Source organism: Glossina fuscipes, unplaced genomic scaffold (assembly GCF_014805625.2).
Source record: "Glossina fuscipes isolate IAEA_lab_2018 unplaced genomic scaffold, Yale_Gfus_2 0, whole genome shotgun sequence".
In the NCBI taxonomy this organism is placed as follows: domain Eukaryota; kingdom Metazoa; phylum Arthropoda; class Insecta; order Diptera; family Glossinidae; genus Glossina; species Glossina fuscipes.
In genome coordinates this window covers 22,279,308-22,301,515 of record NW_023998414.1, presented here as the reverse complement: position 1 = coordinate 22,301,515, position 22,208 = coordinate 22,279,308, and the positions used below count along the sequence as shown (strand labels likewise).

Sequence of the window (22,208 nt, the reverse complement as noted above, 5' to 3'; positions counted from 1 at the left end):
AAAAAAAAACTATATTCAAAACTAGCCTTTAACTTTATTAAGGTTCAGCAAAGAATTTTATATCATACTAACATTTTTCTGTTAACATTTGCCACTGATTGGCTGAATTAGTGAAAGAAGAAGAAGAGATACACATGCCTGAAAAATGTAAACAATGCTTGTTAAATAGACAAAGAAATTTTTTAGTAATATTGCAAAATCATGCAAAATTAAATTAGATGGTGAAATTCAACTCATTTCGTTTTGGCTTGTTGACTTACAAGGCCGTGCACTTAAAATGTCTAAAGTAGACGTTGTTATTACACGGGTTCGTGCCCGTTTGCAAGAGTTGGGTATAAAATTATGGCTAGAACCCTATTATTTGAAATCATCGGGATCAGTCGAAACAGAAATTGTTGTAGGTACACTGGTAGCTCCGAAAAAAAAAAATATTTATTTTTGAATGCTTTTCAGAATTTGGCAGAGGACTTCAGCCATAATCTCGGAATTTCCAAATCAGATTGTAAATTAGCTCTTTCAGAACTACAAGAGGGAGCTTTGAGAAAATTAAAAGCGCGGGAAGAGTTTTTGGCTACAGGTGAATTGGAAGCTAAGAGTTCGCTTCAATTTGCAATTTATTTTCTATATATGTTACAGGTATTGCCACCTTCACGGTACGACGTATTAATAATTGGCAAGGCACGCAAAGTATCGTGGAAGTCAAGTGTCCCTTATCATTTTTGGGTAGTGAATTACAAAAGAATGTAGCTAAAGCTTTGAATATTGAAAACGCGGCAAGAATCAAATGCATATCTGCTGGAAAAATTGTTAATCCAGAGCAAACTTTAATAGATCAGAATATTAAAAACAATCAACAGTTGATGGTTATCATAAGCGAAGTGGACAAACAAGAACATATGCAAGAAAATGTCATGCACGATCGTATACAAAAGATAAAAAAGGATGTAGAAGCTATTGTCGACTCTAATAAGCAGTTATTTGAGGTAAAATGATAAATTCCAATCATGACAATTCTTTATTTTTCAATTGTCCTCAGCGTAGATGGAAGATCAAGACGGTAATCCTGTATTTTTGCCACCAACTGAAAACCGGGCAATATTAATTGGCATGGGCATTTGTGAGAAAGGTCGCGTAGCCATGAAAAACGAACGTTACGACGAAGCTTTAATATTATTTTTAGAAGCTGATGAAAAATTTACCGCTTGCAATTCGAAATTCTTGGAAGCAGTTGATAATTATGCACTAATTAATTTAGATATTGTTTGGTGTTATTTATGTCTTAAGGTATGCAACGAAATATTTTTACCTTTATATGAAAGATTATATAAGGGTGTTCGTAATATTTTAGAATGTTACCCAGTTACCTGACGCTCAAAGACGATTAGAAATTTGTGAAAATAGTTTTCGTCGGAGTTACGGTGAAAATTTGCAACGCTTGATTACCCTGAAAGGTGATGGTTGTGCCGAAAAAGCTCTTATTATGCGCTTACATTTACTGCAAGGCGTTGTACTTTTCCATCAAAATCGACGCAATGAGGCGCTCGAAAAATTGGACATTGCAGAGAATGAATTACTTGCACTTAAAGTGGACGACACATCGATAGAAACTTTAGTGGAAATGGGTTATGAACCTCATGAGGCACGTTTGGGTTTGCGTGCTCGCGGTGGCGATATAGAACAGGCCATTAATTTCATACATGATCAGCATGAAAAATTGCGGGAGACACGAAAACATTCGCAAAAAGAACGTAAACTCAATCAGAAATTAGACGTAAGAAAACACGATAAGAATTGGGTTAATCCGCGCAGTGTGTGCAGTCTAATGGAAATGGGTTATTCCAGCAAATTAGTGGTGCAGGCTTTACGAGATAGTAGAAATGATTTAAACAAAGCGGTATTTAAAATAATTTAAATGATAGATCAGCAAATTAACTATCTTTTTTTATGTGATTCTTCTGCAGTTGAACTTATTACAAAATCATACTGAAGAATTAAGCCGTAAATTACCTTTAGAAGGTACAATTAACATTGACCTAATGGAACAATTACAGCAATTAGGCTTTAGTGAGTCTCGTGTACGCATTGCTTTGGAAGCGACACGAAATAATCTTGAAAGTGCAATCGATTTTTTAGTTAAAATGTATACCGATGAGAAGGATCTCAGTATGTTTATCGAACGAATGACAGCAGTTGCGACGGACCAAGGCGCTCCCTCAACGTCTACTGGGCTGAATAGTTTAGCGCAACAAATTGTTGAAAAAGCCGCGAAAGAGATTGAATCCCTAAATGCTTATAACCGCTTCAAACAGGATTTCATTGCCAATGACTTTGATTATTTGGATTTGCCATTGATACAAGAAGAGCAAATATTGGCGGAATATAAGCATTTATTAAAATGAATGAATTTTTTTTTTTTTTGTTAATTTTTATGCTTTTGTACATTTCTAAATGATTTTTAACATTATTTTTGCGATAATCAAATGAATTAGGAAATTTATTTTGAAATAACGGTACATTTTAAATAACACCTTATAACAAATAAATCTGTTTAATAGCGACGTAGAAACTGGTCAAGCTTGAATGAATGCTTTAATTTACTGTTTCTTCTCAAATCTTACGTTTTTCGTGCACAACAATGAACATTGAATGAAACTTATGCACACTATCGTTAATTTCATAAATAAATATTAACTTATACAAATACGTTATATACATATATATGCTCTTATGATTACTACTCTTGTTAAATTCGTTAGAATTTATATTAAATGCAAGTATCGATTATATTGTTTTTATACCAGCTTATCAAATAGGCTTTTCAAACGCAACTTATATAACAAATATTGTATTGATCCGCGACTGAGGTCTTATTGCAGGGAATGTTGGAGTATGCTGTCTATGAATAACGTTCCTAGTGCGCAAGATGGTTGTGCTGATAAGACAATTTTCGAAAAAGGTTTTGTGGTTACTGACATTGCCCTTCTCCTTAAACGAAGCAATCCCAACTTGAATCTTTTGAACGCGAATTTTGCATTATATTTTGGATTTTCTTTTAGGGTAAATTATTTTTAAACCTATTTGTCAGCATAACTTTGCAAATTGCATTGTCTAGGTCATTATAAGAAATTTGCTCTGATTTACATTTTTCCTTCCATTCCATTCCAGTTGCATAGGCAATGAACTTTGGTATCTTTCCAATGGTTATTTGTTATTTTCACTGTTTTTCTTTTTTATATTTCAGAATTATAAACATATAAGATTTCATGTAAATAAAGAAATCAAGCATTTACCAAGCCTAGAGCCAAACAACGAAATACTTTTATCGATGCTTTTCTCATTAAAATTCTTACTGGGATACTTGGGAATCTCACTACATTGCAATCCCTGTAACCTATCGTTTTGATCATCCAATATCATAGCGGAATATCGATGAAATGCGATTTTAATTACGGAATAATAAAATGATTTGAGATTTCATTGTATTTCCTTCTTAACTTCAAAGGTTAATGTATTGGGCATGTTTTCATCTAATATCATTATTAATAAGCAGTTTTATCGTTATATAGGAAAACTATAACTATTTTATACAATAATAATTAATAGTAATTTTTTGTTATATAGGAAGATTTTAAAATTTCAATCGAAAGTCACAATTTTAACATAATTGTTAAATTATTTGAAAGTTTGAAATATCACTAAGCTCTTAAGCAAACTTGTTTCGCAAGCATTTCATTCAAGTCCCAAAAATTATTTATATTATATATATATATATATTTTTTTTTTTTTTGTGTTTTTTTCTGGTTTAGAACGTTTCAATTATGCAACGCAAAATATTGCGAAAGGCTTCATAGCAGAGATGGCCAACAAGCTGATTGCGGGTAGAGATTGCGATCAATGCCTGATATTTTCAAGTATTCTACCGTGCAATGTGTGTGTGTGTGTGTGTGTGTGTGTGTGTGTGAAGGGAAATGTAAGCTGTACCATACCATATACTATCATATATCTATATAAAATTTTTACGTAAAAACTCAATACAAAAAAATTCCTGATAGTTGACAAAAGGCCTCAACGTTTTTCCACATTTGATTGTTGTTTTTGTAAAAATATATATTTTGTATACATATATATTTTTGTTGCTTTTTTAAATATGTTCTACAATTAAAACCGAAGAAATCAAAAGCAAGAAAATCTACTTTTTATTCTTTTACGATTACTAGTTAGAATGTATTAACTTTTTAGAAATAGTACAAAGCAAATCAAAAAAAATTCCAGTTACTTAAGTGGTTATATAAAATGAATATAAATATTTGCGATTCAATTCCTGATGTATCTCTCGAAAAATTGTAGCTATGATAAATCATGTTGTGTTTCATATTGATTAGAACTTTGAAATAGGGGGAATGGGGAGAGCATTTGTTTGTAAGTGTACCTCGTACACTTGATTAAAGCCTGTGTTTGAAGTGTTTGGTAACACGTTGTGAGTTAAGTGCCGGTAGTGGTATTTCTCTTTTCCATATTCTGAAAGCGTTGCTTATACTGAACACCATTGCTCGGCATCTAATCGCGAATCTAAACGCTAAGGATCACTTCGAAGAATAAATTTCTCATTTTGCTGTTTAAGCTCTTTTACGTGATACTTGCTTGTACGTAGGTTTCAGCTTGTTCCTCTTGAAGAAAACAAATAATGGAAAGAATTTCTCCTTTGGGGATTTCCCTGCATATGCCGGAAAGCGTCGTTTGATATGCGTGGCTTTCTTTACGCTCATTTAAATCGCTCAATTCTTGTTCTTGTTCCTTCATCGTTTCCCGTCATCTTTAATTCGCATCAGTATTTACGATGCATGTCTGCCTTTTAAGCTTTTGAACTAAGAAGCGTTCTATGCAACTAAATTTTTTTGAGAGAGAAAGAGAGAGAGAAAGAGAGAGAGAGAGAGAGAGCATAGCTTTACATTTTGAAGCATAAATGCCGAAGCTAATTGACTACGACTTGTGTGCGTGAGTTGCGAAGCGAGTATTTCCCAGACGCGAAAGGTAATAAGATGTTAAGCAAAAACATAGCTATCCCTAGCTATATGGCTTCCGGAATTTTCTAACAACTTTTCATTCTTACATCCATAATAAAATCCGCCTGAGGAGCCGAAGGCGAGCAATCTCGACTAGCAAGTCAATGGACGTGGGTTCGAATCTCAAGTGCGGTAGAGTTTTTAATAAAAGCCGATAGCCTTAGATGCTGGTGCTTTTAAGAGTTTTTAGTCTTAGAATTTATTTCTCCGGCGAAATTAATAATAATAATAATAATAATAATAATAATAATGCATCCATAATACAAAAATGAGTTTGATGCGTTGATTACATTCTGGTATCGACTGAAATATGCCTGTTCGTGTACTATCCGATCAGGTTTTTTTATTTTCGAATTTCAAGTCGTAAATAATTCAGATATTTTGATGAAATTTTGTTGCCAGATAGATTTTGCTCTAAAAACAAACGTAGTCTAGCCCCACCCACTTAGGTTCATTTTTGCTCCCCAAAAGATTTTTGTGATAAGTAAATCTTCTAGTTTTGATATTTTCTGGCAAATTACAAAAAAAAAAAAAAAAAATTAAGTTCATCATATAGTTTTTGTGACCTCCCATCTTGCCGCGCTATAAGCTTAGTGTCTGTATGATAAAGAGAATTAATTTTTGGAATTTTATGGTGAAGATCGGGTATACAATAGGCGATCTTATCCACCATTTATACATTTTCACGTGTTTACGTGTTCCGATATTCTGTTAACTGTTGATTTTCATGCAACAAATTTAAGTTTTCAAGTAACAATTCTCATCGATCTTGCGATTTATAAGTTTCAACCGATAATTTCCTGTTTCTTAACTGACAACTTTGAATTTACATTGATCATTTTCGATTTCCAACAGATATGCTTCTAATCTTAAAATAATGATTCCCGAGTAATAGTTAGTAACGTATAGTGCTATCTATCGCCAACTGAGTTAAAAAGTAAAACCTTATTGCAAAAGAAAATGAGCTATTTTTTTAAATAATTGCTAGGCTATAAGGCGGTTAAAATATGGCGATAACTAAGTGTATGCAGGAACGCTTGTGAATCGAATATTGCTCGACTAAGCTAAGTTTGGAGATACAATTTAGGTTCACAGAGCATGCTTGAACATGACAAAAAAAAAAAAAAAAAAAAAGAAGAAGACTATAAATGAAAATTTGGAAATATATTGCATTTAAGAATGTACAATCTGCAAGCATCTGCGCATTCAACTGGGTGCAAAAATTCATCTGCCAGTAAAACGTTCTCAAATTGGGGGGAAAGACTTTTGCTCCGACATGACTTTTGTACATAAGGCGGTGGATTGATGGATGATGATGAAAAGTCATTTCAACTCAAATGGACCGTGCATATTTTGTTACGTAAATAAAAGGCAAGAAGGGAGGAAAGACATTTGCTTGCATTCTAGTTTATCTACACTTCTATCTACATCAACACTAACGCACTGAGTGCAAGAAGAGCGGAGTAACAAAGTTTTTTATTATATCAAAAGTCGGGTTATATGTGTTTTTTTAATCAAAAAACAACTTTTATACCCACTACTGTGTGCTCATATTTTGTTTTTTTTAATTCTATATGTAACACCTAAGAGGAAGCTTCAGAGACCTTAGAAAGTTCGTATATTCTTGGTCAGCGTGAAATGCTGAGTTGATTTAGCCATGTCTGCCCGTCCGTATGTCTGCGTGGTGTGTGCTGTTGGCATTTTCCTGGTCGCAAAAACGAAAATATCGATTTCAAATTTATTAGAAGCATTGAAAGTTTCTTCGGGCTGGTTGGTATTGAAAATGGGCCAAATTGGTCAAAGCAGAAGTATGCAATGGAGTGTAAACTGAATTTTTTCTAAATAATACCAGCGAGATAAGTATCAAATAAAAGAGCTTAGAGAGTAGAATGCAAAAAACATAGTGGCGGGTATGCGAGATAACTTTCCTGCATGTTATTTATGCAACTATCAATTAACAAATGCACATATGTTACAAGGGGGCAAAGTTAGTTTGGCATTAACGATCCAGATGAGATGAAACAGTTCGTAACTAATCATTTCAAGTACAGGTGTATAATTTGAACGATCGTAACAATTTTTCACTATTTCCAACTGAGATCTAAAAAACGCGTTAATCGGGCAACTATCGGCCAATCGTTTATAGAATACTTGGTTTGCCATAGACGGACGGTGCGAATGACACCATAACATATCACTATTTTTTAGTAGTGATCACAATACGTTATGAAGAGATTAAGTCGATCTCTGTTAGACTTTAAAGTTAATTTCGTTTCAAAAACCGAATTTTGCTTTCAATAATTGCTTTTGTGTGGCGATTGCTTAGACAGTTTAGATTTCTTAGTGATGCGACACAAACGTACTCACACAATCTAACTTCTGTCGTCGTCAGTTGTTCGATATTTGGGAATGTAATAATGCTTCACGGTTCAAGGAGGTTGCATGCCCGAGTTTGATAGCTAAAAACTTTTTCTACTCAATTGGAGCGTCTGCACTAAAATTGCATCTTATTCAACGGTTCTTGGACTGTTCTTTTTGTGTTCACACATCCAATCATAAATTTTTGCACAAAATATGTCCGCAACAAGTTTATAGTGACCGTGGCTTTCCAAGTATGTCACGTAGTCAACAAGCATCGCGTCATCGTCAACAGCGTAAAGCCGTCTTTGAGGTCTTTGAAGTGAATCTCCTCAAAATAAGTCCAATTGGTCGCCTGCATAGATCGATTGCTGAAAACGATTTGTAATAAAAAAATTTAACTTTAAACTGATGCTTTAAAAAATAATCGCAAAAATGACCGATACATAGTATGGTACTATTCCATCCGTTAGATGATGTCTTGATATAATCAAAGGAAGAGAAATTTTTTCAGTTTGTTTGTGCCGTTTCAACTTGCGAGCAGGCAACGCATGAAACCTGTGTTAAACCACAAGCGACAATGCGTAGTACACTGTTTTCTTCTCTTCGGCTTGGACATATTTGCGAAAGAGGTTTCTCCGATCTCAGGAATTCAAAAAGTACACCAGATAACCTGCTAGCGGTCATGTTAATGAAGACCGAGAGATGAAAGGAACGTCCCGGATTTTTACAAGACACGCTTCGATATAAAGCTATATGGAGGCGACATCCGAATCTATGATTTCGAGTCGAGGATAGAGCAGGTACGATGATAGAAAGAAGATCAAGAACCCATCTCAAGATAATGCGAAAGCGGCACCAGGATGGTTTGATCTCGGTGTAGGGGCACTGGTTGGCAGTGCGATGTTACTTTGCCCATAAGAGAGAGAAAGAGAGAGAGAGAGAGAGAGAGCAAGAGAGTGAAAGACATATGCAGAGAGAGAAAGAGAGAAAGAGAGTTCGATATCACGTAAACATAGCTTCTTTCATTTTCCTGCTTGCGATTATCGTGACGAAGTGACAAAAATATCGTCAAAAGCTCTTATAACTAATGAGTCCCTTACTTAGGCAATACAATGATAAGTGTTGCCTTAGCATATTTCACTGATGGCTGCAACTTAATGGCATGTAAACTGCCAATGAGAACAGTATGACTTGTTAACGAGAATAACGCGTAATAATGGTACTCGATCACCTTGAAAAGTGAAAACTGAATATCTTTAACTATTAATGAACTTGTGAGACCAAATCTGTTATAGCAATATAAATCTACATCAGTAGTAGTAGTGGCTTAATAGGTTTACAAATGTACTCCACTCATGAAACATGAAATCAAAAACATTTAAAATATTTGTTATAAAAAAAAAAATCTAAAAAAATATTTGCGAGAATTTTGATGAAAATTTTACCAAATCGGTATAGATATGAGAGATAGATAAATTAGGTTATGTTTCTTGCACGAAAATCAGTAGAGAATTTAACTATTCTTACATAATTTGAAATGTTAAGCAAATTATCAAGTATGCAAAGCATATCTGTGTTGATTTCAAATAATTTTTCATATTTAATGGCGATAATTCAAGGTCCGCCGGGACAGTGAACTTAGAGAATATTGTTTGCTTTTGAAAAGTTGTATGGGTTCTCTAAGCTTATATGAAAATTGTTAAACAGAAATGTTTACTGCCCGAGCTCTTCTCAGATGTAATTCTTAGAGGAGGGGAGGATAAAAGAAATCTTTATATATAAGAGAGATATGAGAAGTAATCGTTTTTAAAATGGCTATATATATATATATATATATATATTTATTTATGTATATCCGTTAAATAATATTATCTCTTGCGCTAATAAATATTATTATTTTTATTTTTTTGGAAAGGAATTCATATATTCTGAACTTTGGATCTGAGCATGTGTTTAGAATGGAATTTTTATGAAAGTAATTTTTTTTTTGCATATCGTTTAAAAATATAGATAGATTAGAGTTACAATTTAATTTTATTATTTCATAGATTTCAAGATAAGCAAAATTTTTCCGCAACACCTTTTCGACATTTCGCCTGCAATCTTCGTTGTCATAATCCAGGATCATTGCGGTAAAGTAAATTTCTATTTTATCGAAAAGTCACTTCAGATTTATAAGATGACTTTTAAAAAAAATATATATATTTTAATGGGTCAAAATTTTTATTTATTGTTAACATAACTCGTACTAGCAATATTCAGTTCATCTTCACTCTCGGTACTATCGCTCGTCTCGTTAATGTCACGCGTGCCTATTACTTTCATCTGAACTTGTCGTTGTCGTATCTCACGTATCTCATATTTAGAGATGAGATACGTGAGAAAACATTTTTATGTGATCTTTGTGCCCTCTATGTAAAAAGGTGCGTCTAATAGTCCGAAAAAGTACGGTAGTTAGACGGAAATTTAATGAATACCGCAGACATCTTCTCAATATACTTCATTTCTCTTACATACTTCATTACTTAATATCTTGGAAGCGTAGAACTTTATCCATTTTCGATATATTTCTAAAATGTTATGTCGCTGAAACAGTTGTGTGATATGAGTACGAATTTCTGTTGTTTTTTTTTTTTTTCTTTAATGATCATATTACTATTGCGTGAAAGTCAATTCTTTTGAATTTATTACATAAGCGTTTTACTAGTTCTCGCGTGACTACGGATCAATGGGGCACGAGGAAGCAGTACAAAGTTGGAAAAGGAAAATAGAGCAAAGATTTTGTTTGTTTTTTATTCAAGGGTTATCCGTGTGACATATATACCCGGGATAAACTGCCCCTTCCTCAACTCATTCAAAAATCAATTTTTATTCAAAAATATTTCTCTCTTCTTTCGATTCATTCGCACCCACTAACATCAATAAGGAAAATTCAAAATTTCAAAATTCTTAATTGTCTTATGCGTGATCTGCTTTTAGTGGCAACATGTTAGCTGTGCTATAAAAGGTAATTTGTGCTAATAATGAAGATCTCCAAATCTTTTCTCATCCCTTGTCGATTCTAATGAAACAGGTTGCAAGCAATAATCAATTAATTCATTTTTATTATCTTTACGATATTTAATAAAAGTGTTTAAGCGAAAATCCGTTTCGGATTGGCAAGTACATGTAAATGAAACAAGATAAGGCGAAGACGAAGAAGATTGAAATTCTGATATATTCTGAAATAATATAAATGACATGTGAAAGTCATTCAGTCAGTTTTAGTGTTTGTGAGATAGATTGAATTTTACAAGCTTTAACCGATTTTCGAGATTTCGAATAAGAAAACATTTCAGATCAACTTTGATATAAACTTGCATAGCAATTAACTGTTTTTTGCGGATCACGTCAAATCACGTTTGTTATTGATCGCTTCACGGTCGAGAAAGTCTATATAGACACGATAGGATCGACGATGCATATTACTATATAAGATATAAAAATATGATATGATCTTATGAAGCTTAACAACTTAAGCATTAATTTTTATATAATAAAATTTTTTTTTATTTCAAAAAATTTCAGCAACATCTTGCTAAGCAAATATATACGATTTATATTGTTGTAATAGCGTCGTACCTTAACATTTCATTAGGCTTGATTAGTTAGTTAAATACATATAATAAATATGTGCAATATGTACAATTGATAGGAGGAGGCGATGAGTTTGTTTTTACCGACGCATCGACGCACGCGAACAAACTCGGCTTTGCACTGAGTTCTGTCTTTGCATAAAGTGTAAATAAAACAAATAACTTTTTTCCAACTCTTTACCAAAGCTCAGTTGATTAGCGGCGATCGTTGGTAACAGTTGTTTAAAACGGCAAATAGTCAAATAATATTAACTGTTAACGTGAGAAGAGGTGCTTGCTTATCAAGTATGCTTCTGTATGCGTAGAGTGTGTGTATGTGACAATTATTTCAAATTAAAATTAATTAAATTCAAATAATAATAACAAAGCATTAAAACAAAAACAAAAAAAAAAAAAAAGAAACAAAAAAAATAAATAAATAAATAAAATAAATTAAAATTATTATTTTTTTTTTTTCTTATAACTGAAAAGTTAAATCCAAGTTAAAGCTCTTAATTGATTTTAGAATTTTTCATCATTATTATTATTATTATTATTATTTTTTTTTTATAAGTATTTTCTGTAAAGTCGTTATTTTGCAACATATCTGCTAATGGTATATGTGTTGATGTGTTTGAATGTAAAAAAAAAAAAAAGAAACAGAGAGTAAAAAAAAATCCGGTTGTTAAGCGATCATTATTTTTATGCAATTTATTTTTATGTCGCCTTTTATTTTTACTTTTTACGCTTAACAAAAATTTCAGTTACTTCTGCGTTATCTTCTGAGAAAAACCACAAAAAAAAAAGAAAAATAAAAGAAAAAACTAATTAGAAAAAAAAATCTTTTTTCGACATAGCCAAACTGAAAATATAAAGAACGTTCCAATCGAGTTAAGATTCATGAATATAAAGTAACAAATTTATGTGTCTATGAATGAACTCATCCTAGTTTTTAAGAATCAAAAAAAAAAAAAACTTCTTATCGGAAAGTAAGTAAAAAACTATAAATAGAATGGTTAATATACATATGTACATATATTTATATATATATATATATATATATATATATATATAGGTATATTCTGGTAAATTACACTCAATATTTTTTATTTTGCTTTTTTTCTTCGCTTTTAACCAAAGCTGATGGTATCGCTGATGTTGGTATATTTTACGTTCTGTTCCACAGAATGTCCGGCAGGAAGACCTACACAATTTTATTGCATTGTCTTTATGATAGGTATGGATTTTAATGTTTACTAAATGCCAGTCGTATAGAACACATGTGGTATAGCTCTCAGGTCGAATTTTTTTCATTATCTAACAGAAGAAAACAAAACTTTTAATAAAAGTGAGAAATGTTCACGATGTCACTAAGATTATCCACCGTTTACTGATAAATTGCCAAGAAATTCGCCTTCACAGTGTTCTAGAAAGGCTCACTAAATTTAGCTTAACATTGTTGTGTCGAGTGATCTAATCTAAATGGCTGCAAATAGGATCAATGGAAAAAGTCTAAAATCGATTAAAAATATACGGCTCTCTACGAAATCTTTACTAAGCCTCTTCATCGATCGCAATTGGGAAGAAAATTTTAGCACAACTCGGTGCTATATGTAGCTAATAACATCTAATAGAAATATTGTCACATGAATAGGATTAAAGGTGAATTTGAATTAATCTACAGTGACCGAATGAAGTCTGCATACAGTGCAAGAAAATAAGGTTTCTCTTATTATTAGAAATTACATTTATGGGTTGAAAGTCATAAAATAGATTTCTAAAAAAAAACAAAAAATAATAATTCAAGACTTTTCTCGACTCGAGATAAAATTATACTTTAATCTTAAAAAAAAAAAATTGCGAAAAAATGTGTATCCACATATTATTTCATAGGTGGGTTAAAATACTCAGTTTAAGTTGAGGTGAATTTTCGATTGATTTTACTGATTTCAAGTTCAAGCAACAAGCCGTTACCGTCGAGAAACTTCTTGCGGTTTTTCACTGTAAAATATATATATATATATGTTTTTTGTTTCCTTTTTTCTTTATACATATAAATATAAGGAATAAACTTTATCAAGTTATACATTTGCCATTTTGTACAATAATAAGTTGTCACATTTTTCAAGCAATTTCAATATCTCCTCCTTACAAAAATTTCTAATCTTTGCCGACAGAAAAAAATTTTTTTCTATATGTAAGTTTACACTACCGATCTGAATTAAAAGAATTTAGCAGAGAACGAACGAAAGATATGGTGAGCTGATGGTGCAATGTCACGACTATATGCGGCGGATGTGAGAATACATCTCAGCCAGGGCGAGGGAACAAGTATGATGTCTTGCATTGGCGTGGTGAAAAACAATATTTTTTCGCTTGCCCAATTTTGGACGTTTCTGCTGCAAGACTTCAATTAATTTCATTAATTGTTCATAATATACATCAGAATTAATTGCTTTGTCACGCGTCAGAAACTCACAATACACAATTGCTTCACAATCCCATTGTACTGATAGCCTCCCTTCTCTTTCCACGTGTATTCGGTTTTGCTTTGGTTTGAGATGGCTCACTGTGTTCTGACCTTGATCTTCTTGTGTTGCTCATTTTTGCAAAACAGTCGTCATTTTTCATCATCAGTTACAATTCTCTTCTTCAGAAATGCATCGTTTCGACTTGTGTTAAATGAATTCCTCTTAAACCGTTTTTTACACATCCCAGTCTTTCCAAGCGATCCCTAACAGCTGTTTTAGATGAATGAAATTTTGTGTCCATCATATTTGGGCTACGAGAGCGCGGCTACACCATTCGTTCCACAAATAGCACGTAGGTGCTGCAGCTCTTTTACCTTTTTTGAAGTAAAAAAAAAAGAAAATATCTCTTATCAGGTACTTTCGATGTTCCGTTTTAAAAAACTCCGTCTTACTACTACGGACATAACCTATCACTTTGAAGATAGTTTTGTAAAATAAACATAAGCCTGCCATATATAACTATGTATAACTTTAAGCCTAATTCTCTGTCTAAAAAAAACTTTTCATAGACCTAGGTTTGGTTGAGGTTTCTCTTTATCGGGCAACTTTTAATGATAGCGTGGAAGTTTTGTCGAAAATACCTATTGAAAAAAACTTAATGGAGGCAAAAAGGCTATTTAATCTCGAACATACCAAAGTGGTTCGCCATTATTTTTAATGCCATAATATATGAAAAGGGATAGATGAATGTGGACTTGACGCAGAAAACACTACGAACGGCAATGAGTGGAAATGTAAAAGTAACCAGAAACCGCTTAGCAACTTTTCTAGAATTATGATGGGAACTATTGTTTTTGATGGGTGCAATTAAATTATTTATTTCCAGTTTTTCATTTTTTTTTTAATGTTAAATTTAAGCTTTAGATTATTATAAGTTTGTTTTGGAGATTTTATTTTTCTCTAATTTTATACTTTGTTTATTTGTTTACTTAATTTTCTTCTTCTTCTTTGCATAGAACAACTATTCCGTTCTATTGCAATGGATGAGAAACTTAACCCTAATCTAAAAACTGCTTGCATCGTTTTGTATTGTATGCTTCGTAAAGTACGATAACTCCATAACGAGAACTGCAAATTGTACGCTGATGTACTCTTCTCAAATGTAACAAGCACGAAAATTGTATTCGGTTATGACCGTATACTTTATATCTATCACCGTGATCTTAATAAAAGGCCAAAAGAACTAAATTTTCGAATTGGGTGGGCACGGTTGAGCAAATGGACAGATGGACATGCATAGATGCATTCCGAATTTGAAAGTGGCCAAGACTCTATACATTTTGTGGAGGTTTTCAAGCTTGCTTTTGCGCCTTATAAAAGTATTGTGGAAAACATTTAATTTCGATACGCTATCAGACTAGGGAGTGGTTGTCAATTCCCTCCTATTTGTACAAGCCCAACAGCATGGTCCATTTAGTATAAGTTGAAATTCTTGTAGATTTTTCTGCTGTAGTTTATGAGAAATGACAAAAAACCAATTTTTTATTCCTTTTGGAAAGCAAAGGTGTTCTCACTTTACGCAGTACTGTAGGCGTGTCCTCATTCCGATTTGGATAATTTTCAATGCCAAGCTACGTGCAAGAACTTCCAATGTTGTTTCCAAATTGAGAATCGATGACTTCATTTTTACGATTCAAGAATTTGATGCTGATCAAGATTATATATATATGTATATATTTTGTGGGGTCTCTGAAGCTTCCTTCCGGGCGTTTTGACATAACGAATATACTCCTCATGTTTCGATGATGCGTATAAAAATATTTGTATCAGATATGCATTCAACTCGCGGCCAACGAAAACAGTATTGTAGAGATAACGGGAAAAATGCAAATCTGTGTACCGTCGAATCTGTTTAGTTTTTTTAACGATGCTGATCTAAATTTGAGGCCGTTAGGAACGAAGAATCTAAGAATCGTCCTAGCTCTGTGAGTACAGTTTTACGGTTATAGTACCATAGTAGAGTAAATAAACAGATCGACGGATGGATGAACATAACTGAAACGATCTCTATATTTAAATACTCTACGGAGTTTTTCGTTTTTGACAGTTTTTGACTTTTATACAGCCTACGAAAGGTTGGTAAAATGAAAACAAAAAGCATTCAAATGCACTTTCATTCATTAATCGCGATAGAAGAGTTCGTTCTTCGAATGGTAAGCGTCTTATCTCTCTAAATAAAATTATTTAGATGACAGATGTTTACGGATTGTAATCAATTCGATTCAATCATTTTAATTTAAGATTTTATTTTTAACTGAATGCCAAATTGAAACTACAAATGTTCAAAACAAACGCATTAAGTTGATAGTGTGAAGCGATTTTTTGCAATGCCATGGAACACTGCTTAGTGTTAAAAATGGAAAATTAAGAAAAAACAAAAAACAAGGAAAAAATTGTAAAAATATGAAATATTATTTTTTGTAACTTGAATGCGTTTATGAATGCGTCCTTGCAAGAAAGTGACACATTTGTTTACTAGACACACGCGCTTCTATCCGGGTCACCTCGTTATCGAAAAAGGTAAAAATTACATCAATAAGTTGAAGAAAGCTTTTTTTTTTTGGCCAGTTTCGAAATTTTTGTAAAGAACCTTGGGCCATATATAGCCTCTGCTGCAGATATTAGGTCGAGTCATAAGTAACCACCGTTTTTTTTATCAGACATTTAAATTGCTTTCAGGGAATAACAAAATTATATTAATTTATTATCTGGATGGCTTTCTCTCTTCGTCCTGGCAGATTATCAATTCCTTCCTTGTAAAATGTGGTTGGTTTGGACTGGAAGAAATTTTCGACAGCCTGACTGACTTGGTCTTCAGAATTGAAAGTTTTTGCATTCAAAAAGTTTTGTAAGGACGAGAAAAAGTGGTAGTCTGTTCATGCGATCTTCTTTGCCTCGTTCACTGAGACTGAGGGGTAACTATACTCCTTTCGTTGATTGGCGTGGATTTTGCTCCAATATTGCCTTTAAAAACTTGTTGTTACAGTCGGAAGGATGTCCCGTCCAGAACGGAATTTCACAAACCAATTTCTAACTGCTCGATCAGCTATCAGTCCTTCACCCTATAGACTGCATTTTTTTTCAGCTGTTGCCTCAGCGTTATTGCATTGTTGAAATTCCCAAAGCATTACATGTCGAAGTTTTTAAGTCTCCATATCAGAGGTTGAGAAAAACAGTTGAATGCAACACACACCACATAAAGCAGTTGACAGAAGGCCAACTGAATCCTCATTTATATAGTGAAAATAAAAACTCTTCTGTTTCGGTTACTTATAGAGGGTGAATACGAACAATAGATTCTACCTATCTGCATCGGAATTTACTTATGATTTCACCATATGTTTTAGTCCACCTGCAATATACTTTTTCCATCAGTCTAAGCATTTTTTCTTTGTACTTTCTTTGTTATCATTTAATCTACCTTCGGCTTCCGGCAATTTTGCGGACGATGCTAGTCATTCCTTTACCTTATTTTTAGTCTAAAGGTCAGGCTTTTATTCATATTACGTATTTTTACAGTTCTTGTTCTAGTCCATTGATTCTTCCAAAGGATGAACTTTATCTTAACATTTGATGTGTCACTTTTGGCACACAAGATATTCGATTCAGAAATGAGAAGAGAAAGTAAGTCGAAGTAATGGTACAACGACAATGAAAAACTTGTCGCATAGATTAAACGGATCAAGCTTTGTTTGTTTCAATCTAAGTGTACTAGCTTGTAAGATAGTCTTAACAGATTTGTCCTCAAGTGTATTGCGTGTATTCGTCCCTAGTGCTTCCTTTGATAGCCTTTCTGCCTTCTGGGAGGTTAAATCAAAATTCTCCAAAAATGGTTCTACACTTGCGTTGACTTTGCATACCTAAAATAAGCCACAACGCTTTTATTAAATTTTTTTTATACATGTATTGCGAAGACATGCATGACCTTAACCGTGAATGTATTGTTTTCAACGATCTTACATTTTCACTTGTGCTGCGCCTTGATGTTGCGACTTGATTCTCGCAAGTTCTCGCAAATCACTTGAAATTTTCTTGCATACCGTACACGATGATTGTACCTTTATTCCCTCTACTATATTTATCAAATCTATTGAAGTCTTGAAATAATTTGTTGAAAATTACACGGAGCTCTAGTAAACTTGGAAGACCATCGAATTTGTACAACAATTTATTATGAAACCTCTGTTCCGTTTCAACGTGATGTTTTTCGAAATATATCTGCTATCAAGCTTTGAATGGGTTTCAATGTGAAAAGAAAGTCTACCTCCTTTAATTTATTATCAACGGACATATCCAAAATTCTGTTTTGTCTTTCAATAATCTTCGATTCATTATCGGCAGTAAATTGAAATTTAATTCGAACGTTTAAGTTGTTTTTAACAAAGACATATCTGTTTTTGATTTCGTGAAGAGGTGGACGAAAGCATACCTCAGCTGCAAAATTTGTATACACCAGTGCGGCTTATTATTGAATGAGTTATGCTAATCATTAAATCAAAGCAGAAACAATTTCTGTGGCTTACTCTGTGTGTGTGGCTGCTGGAAATTGATGAAATCAGTTAAAGAACACGCCTACAGTGCAACACTTTCCTTTCTTAGAAAGCGAGACAATTGGGGTTTTTTTTTGCTCAACACACATTTCCCAAAATATGTATAGAATTCCACATCTACTCTATGGGTGATCCTTTAGTAGATGCGAATACATGCAAATACAAATCGACCATGCCCGTTCAACAGCATAGGACATCGTGTTTTCTTAAATTTTTCTTTCCGAGAGAAGATAGGTATTAAAAAGATTCGGCTACAAGCGAATATAATTTGACATTTGACATGAGGCACAGCTGTCCGTGCGAACTACTCTTTATACCTCAAATCATCAACATCGAACGCATATATATAGTATTCAACCGTAAGCGATCTCTTTTATATGATAGGATATTCACTATTTATTGCAAATTTCCAATGTGTCAATAAAAGTTAATCCCATCACCGAAGTGTTTCTTAGATTTAATCTATTGTTTGCAAAATATATTCTCAGTCAGATAACAATTCGATCTTCTAATGTTTACTTGTCTGTCTGCAGAGGATCTATTGCTTTAACGGTTTGCTTGCAAGATTTTAACAAAAACGTAGCGTATACTGCGCAACTTAAATTCAAAACTACCCGAGATAAGTCCACGATGGCCCATAAGTTAAGTTCGTATTCATAATTTATAAAATGTAAAACTATTTACGAAAAGATATTTAAAAATTAAAGGCAGAAAGTCAGAACAATTGGTAAAAAAAAAAAAAAAAAACCAACTCGCGATCTATGTATAACCGACGTAGATTCATCATTTGATTCAAGTTCGTTTGTGAGACTGGAATTTGAAAATTACGTTGATTAACCAACCAACTGTGCAATTCTGTATATGTATATATATATGTAGTTTAGTTTAAGATGATGACGTATGAATCAAGAATTCGCTCCGAAGCGAGTACAATATATTTCCACTTGTTATGGAATAAAGAAGAAACGAATTCAATTAAAATTGTTTGTTGGTTCGCCTTGATTGCTATCCAAAATTTCTACTGATTACCATAATGTTGATATTGTAATCGAAAGCAATATAAACGTGACATTTTACTACTTTGTTTTATTATGCCCTCAACAATCTTTTTTTTCTGTTTTTTATTTTTATTTTTTTTTCTTTTTGTTGATCTATTTTACCATTTCCTTACGTTGAATTTAAAACGATGTGTGGTGTTATGAAATTGTTTAGGAAACGACTAAAGCTTATGAGTTACGTTTTTGTATTTCAAGTTGTATAGTATAGTATAGTTGTGTGTGCACTGTAGTGCGAGAGACAATAAGTGTTTTTTTTCTTTTCGCTATGTATTGAAATTTGCCATGATGTGTGTATTCAAGCATAAGGTGAACTCAGTTCTCCAAAAAAGTTATTCAGCCCTTAGAGGACGTATTGATGAAAGGAAGCTTGCGTTTATGGCATCCCTCATCTCTAACACAAGTTGCTCGAGTTTCACTTATCCCAGAGTATGATTTCAAAATCCTATCTACTAAGGTTGTCTTTGATTGTAATTTTTCTTCAAAATCTGAAAGAATTATATTTTTTTCTTGTCTATTATATCTCATTATCGTATTCGTGTCTTCTGTTTCTTTGTTTTATTATTATTTTTTTTTTTTTTTTTTTTTTTATTTTTTTTTTTTTTTTGTGTTTTCTTCATTGATTACTTAGTTACTTACTTGAACATGGTGGCTTAATCATTATATGCGATTTATAGTAACATTTATTAATGTTACTATGTTGTTATTACTAGCGTTGTTGAATATTGCAAAAGAAGTCGCGAAATACACATAGGCAGAGAGAAAGGAAGAGATGGAAAGATAGATAGATAGATAGATAGAGAGAGAGAGAGAGAGAGAGAAGAAAAAAAGATGAGAATTATGAAGAGAGAATCATATAAATAATAAAATGTTAAAGTTTGTGTTTTCTTTGCAAAATTTTATGCGAATTTCATTAAATTTGAATGATGAGAAGTAAATTTTGATTGAAATCGTGTTTCTTTTCTTTATTCATTTTTTTTTTTTTTTTTGAAGCAAAACCTAAACAAAAGATTATTAATTTACATATAATTGAAAGGTTTTCTTTACGAAATATGAACAAAAAAAAAAAAACATTTCATAGAAGCTGCTGTTGTACGTAAGTTAAGCAAAGCTTATGATTTTTTACTCAATAACACGATTGGTAATTGTATAGGATAGAATTTCGTGAAAACAGTCTGGTAAAAATAAAGCTTAAACTTACTTCAACTCCTATTTTAATGCCATTGTATTGTTTACGAGGGGAGAGAGGCTTTTAAACCTATTATATCTTACCGTCATTACTGGCTTCTGTATAATCGCACATACAAACAATTCAGATATCTGTTGCTATGTTTCGTCCCCTTTTGCTCGTTGACATTTCTCACGACTGCAATAACATCGAGCTTGACTTGTGAATCTCAATCACAAATTTTAAATTAGTGAAGATTCTTTTCGAAAGTTATTAACAATGAAACTCATTTTGCCTTAATTTAAATTCCGATTTAATTTCATTTTAAACGCTTCACTTAATCATTTATTTATTATACCGATTATAGTGAAAGATGAGGGATATATTTATTTTGTTTCAGAGACCCCACAAAGTACGTATATTCTTGATCAGAAGCAAATTCTGAAACGATTTAGGCATGTCCGTCTGTCTGTCTGTGTAATGTCTCTTGTGGACATACTGCTAGCCGTAAAAATTGCCAAAATCGGTCGAATTGCACGCTTCCAGTACCACGTAAACTAAGAATACCCTTGTGTTTTGGCAAGGAATAAAAAATTGTTTTTCTTTTCCTTACTCATAAACTATAGCAGACAAACCTATAAAAATTTGAACGTATTCTGTGGACAATGCTGTAGTATCCGTACAAAGATGGGAAAAATTGACCAAGCCTATCCAGTATTATTGTGTATCAATGATCAATAAGCATTAATTGTCCATCTGTCCATCTGCAGTAAAATATCTCCCAGAGATTGTCTAAAAAGTTTGCAAAAGACGGTGAAAATGACCTACACCGGCCAAAGAACACGCCTTACTGCTCCCACATGCTCATGCAACAAAACCTTTGGTTTCCATGTTTTCTGCTTATTGCTCATAAAGTCCCACAACAAATACACCTTATAAATTTCCATTTTTATTGTGAAAGTAGAAAAAATCAGCCACGTCCACCTAATGTCATGCAGTATGAAAATTTAGTTCATTTCTCTGGTGGAGGGTTTGAAAGATTCGGTCATGACCGGATATAATTTTTTTCCTTGTTTATTTATTTATTTACTTTTATTTACTGTAATATAAAAAAAGGGCCTTCTCTTGGACCAATAAACATATATTACAAATGCGTGAATATTACGTATATATGTGAAGAAAATTATTCTACAAATTATAATACAAATTATAATAGAAATAATATATAAAAAAAGGAACATATTGCGATTTGATTCCCAGGCCACGTAAAGAAATCAAAATAAGAACACAAAAAAAAAATTGGAGAAAAATTTGGAGATAAACATGAATGAAGTTCATGGATCTTAATTCATAAACACTTTACATAGATTGATAGCAAGTGTCATTTAGATAACCGCTTCGATTATTTCGAGAGTAATATGGTCCTATTGGATTAAGACATCCATTCATTATTAAAAATATACTTGAAATTATGCTATGATAAATTTGCTTTAACACGATTAAATATTATTCAAATGAATTTAATTATCTAAATACACAATAAAATGATTATTTATTATTTTTTATTGTATTTAAATTTTGATAAAAGAAGAAAAGAAAAAAAAAAAGAAACAAAACAGCTTTAGAGGAGCTTATGCGAAACCTTATGATAGGTTCTTAGCACGAAAGGTGATTTTTTTTTCTGCTTGTGTATACCATTACTGTGAGTTTGGCTAGAGCGTTTAATTTGAAAATTAAAATGAGGTAAGTCAACAAAAACAAACACAAAGCAAATAAGAACATTGTAGTCGAGCAGGGCCGCCCATTCAATACCCTGCACCATATTATCTAATACACTATTTATTTTTACTATAGAACACAAAAGTT

General features: G+C 32.6%; 3 protein-coding genes across 7 annotated transcripts in view; all 3 read left to right on the top strand.

Annotated features, from left to right (window-relative positions):
- Window positions 1-277: 277 nt before the first annotated feature.
- LOC119634951 (NEDD8 ultimate buster 1-like) lies at window positions 278-2,451 on the top strand. Its single transcript, XM_038029400.1, has 6 exons — window positions 278-397; window positions 454-577; window positions 637-983; window positions 1,042-1,284; window positions 1,349-1,894; window positions 1,962-2,451. Exons 1-6 carry the CDS (start codon window positions 278-280, stop codon window positions 2,397-2,399), a joined length of 1,818 nt encoding a protein of 605 aa, XP_037885328.1. The 3' UTR covers window positions 2,400-2,451.
- A 25-nt stretch (window positions 2,452-2,476) lies between these two features.
- Window positions 2,477-3,403, top strand: LOC119632336. The gene is made up of 2 exons (XM_038025225.1): window positions 2,477-3,057; window positions 3,242-3,403. The coding sequence occupies exons 1-2, from the start codon at window positions 2,728-2,730 to the stop codon at window positions 3,401-3,403; spliced, it is 492 nt and encodes a 163-aa protein (XP_037881153.1). The 5' UTR covers window positions 2,477-2,727.
- A 7,810-nt stretch (window positions 3,404-11,213) lies between these two features.
- LOC119644656 (ATP-binding cassette sub-family A member 13) overlaps window positions 11,214-22,208 on the top strand; it is a 46,464-nt gene continuing 35,469 nt past the window's right edge. Inside the window, exons 1-2 of one of the 5 annotated variants that reach the window (XM_038044315.1) lie at window positions 11,214-11,371; window positions 11,613-12,027. The gene's annotated coding sequence lies outside the window, so the exon portion shown is untranslated. Of the gene's footprint in view, window positions 11,372-11,472; window positions 12,028-12,178; window positions 12,276-22,208 lie in introns of those variants that run through there. The other 4 variants (XM_038044316.1, XM_038044317.1, XM_038044318.1 and 1 more) reach the window with 4 other exon arrangements.

Bases quoted from the DNA above. Each gene is read 5' to 3' on its own strand.
- LOC119634951 (XM_038029400.1), top strand. From the start codon at position 278: ATGTCTAAAGTAGACGTTGTTATTACACGGGTTCGTGCCCGTTTGCAA. The intron at 398-453 runs GTAGGTACACTG...AATGCTTTTCAG, and splicing joins CAGTCGAAACAGAAATTGTT to AATTTGGCAGAGGACTTCAG. The intron at 1,285-1,348 runs GTATGCAACGAA...GTAATATTTTAG, and splicing joins GGTGTTATTTATGTCTTAAG to AATGTTACCCAGTTACCTGA.
- LOC119632336 (XM_038025225.1), top strand. From the start codon at position 2,728: ATGATTACTACTCTTGTTAAATTCGTTAGAATTTATATTAAATGCAAG. The intron at 3,058-3,241 runs GTAAATTATTTT...TTTATATTTCAG, and splicing joins ATTTTGGATTTTCTTTTAGG to AATTATAAACATATAAGATT.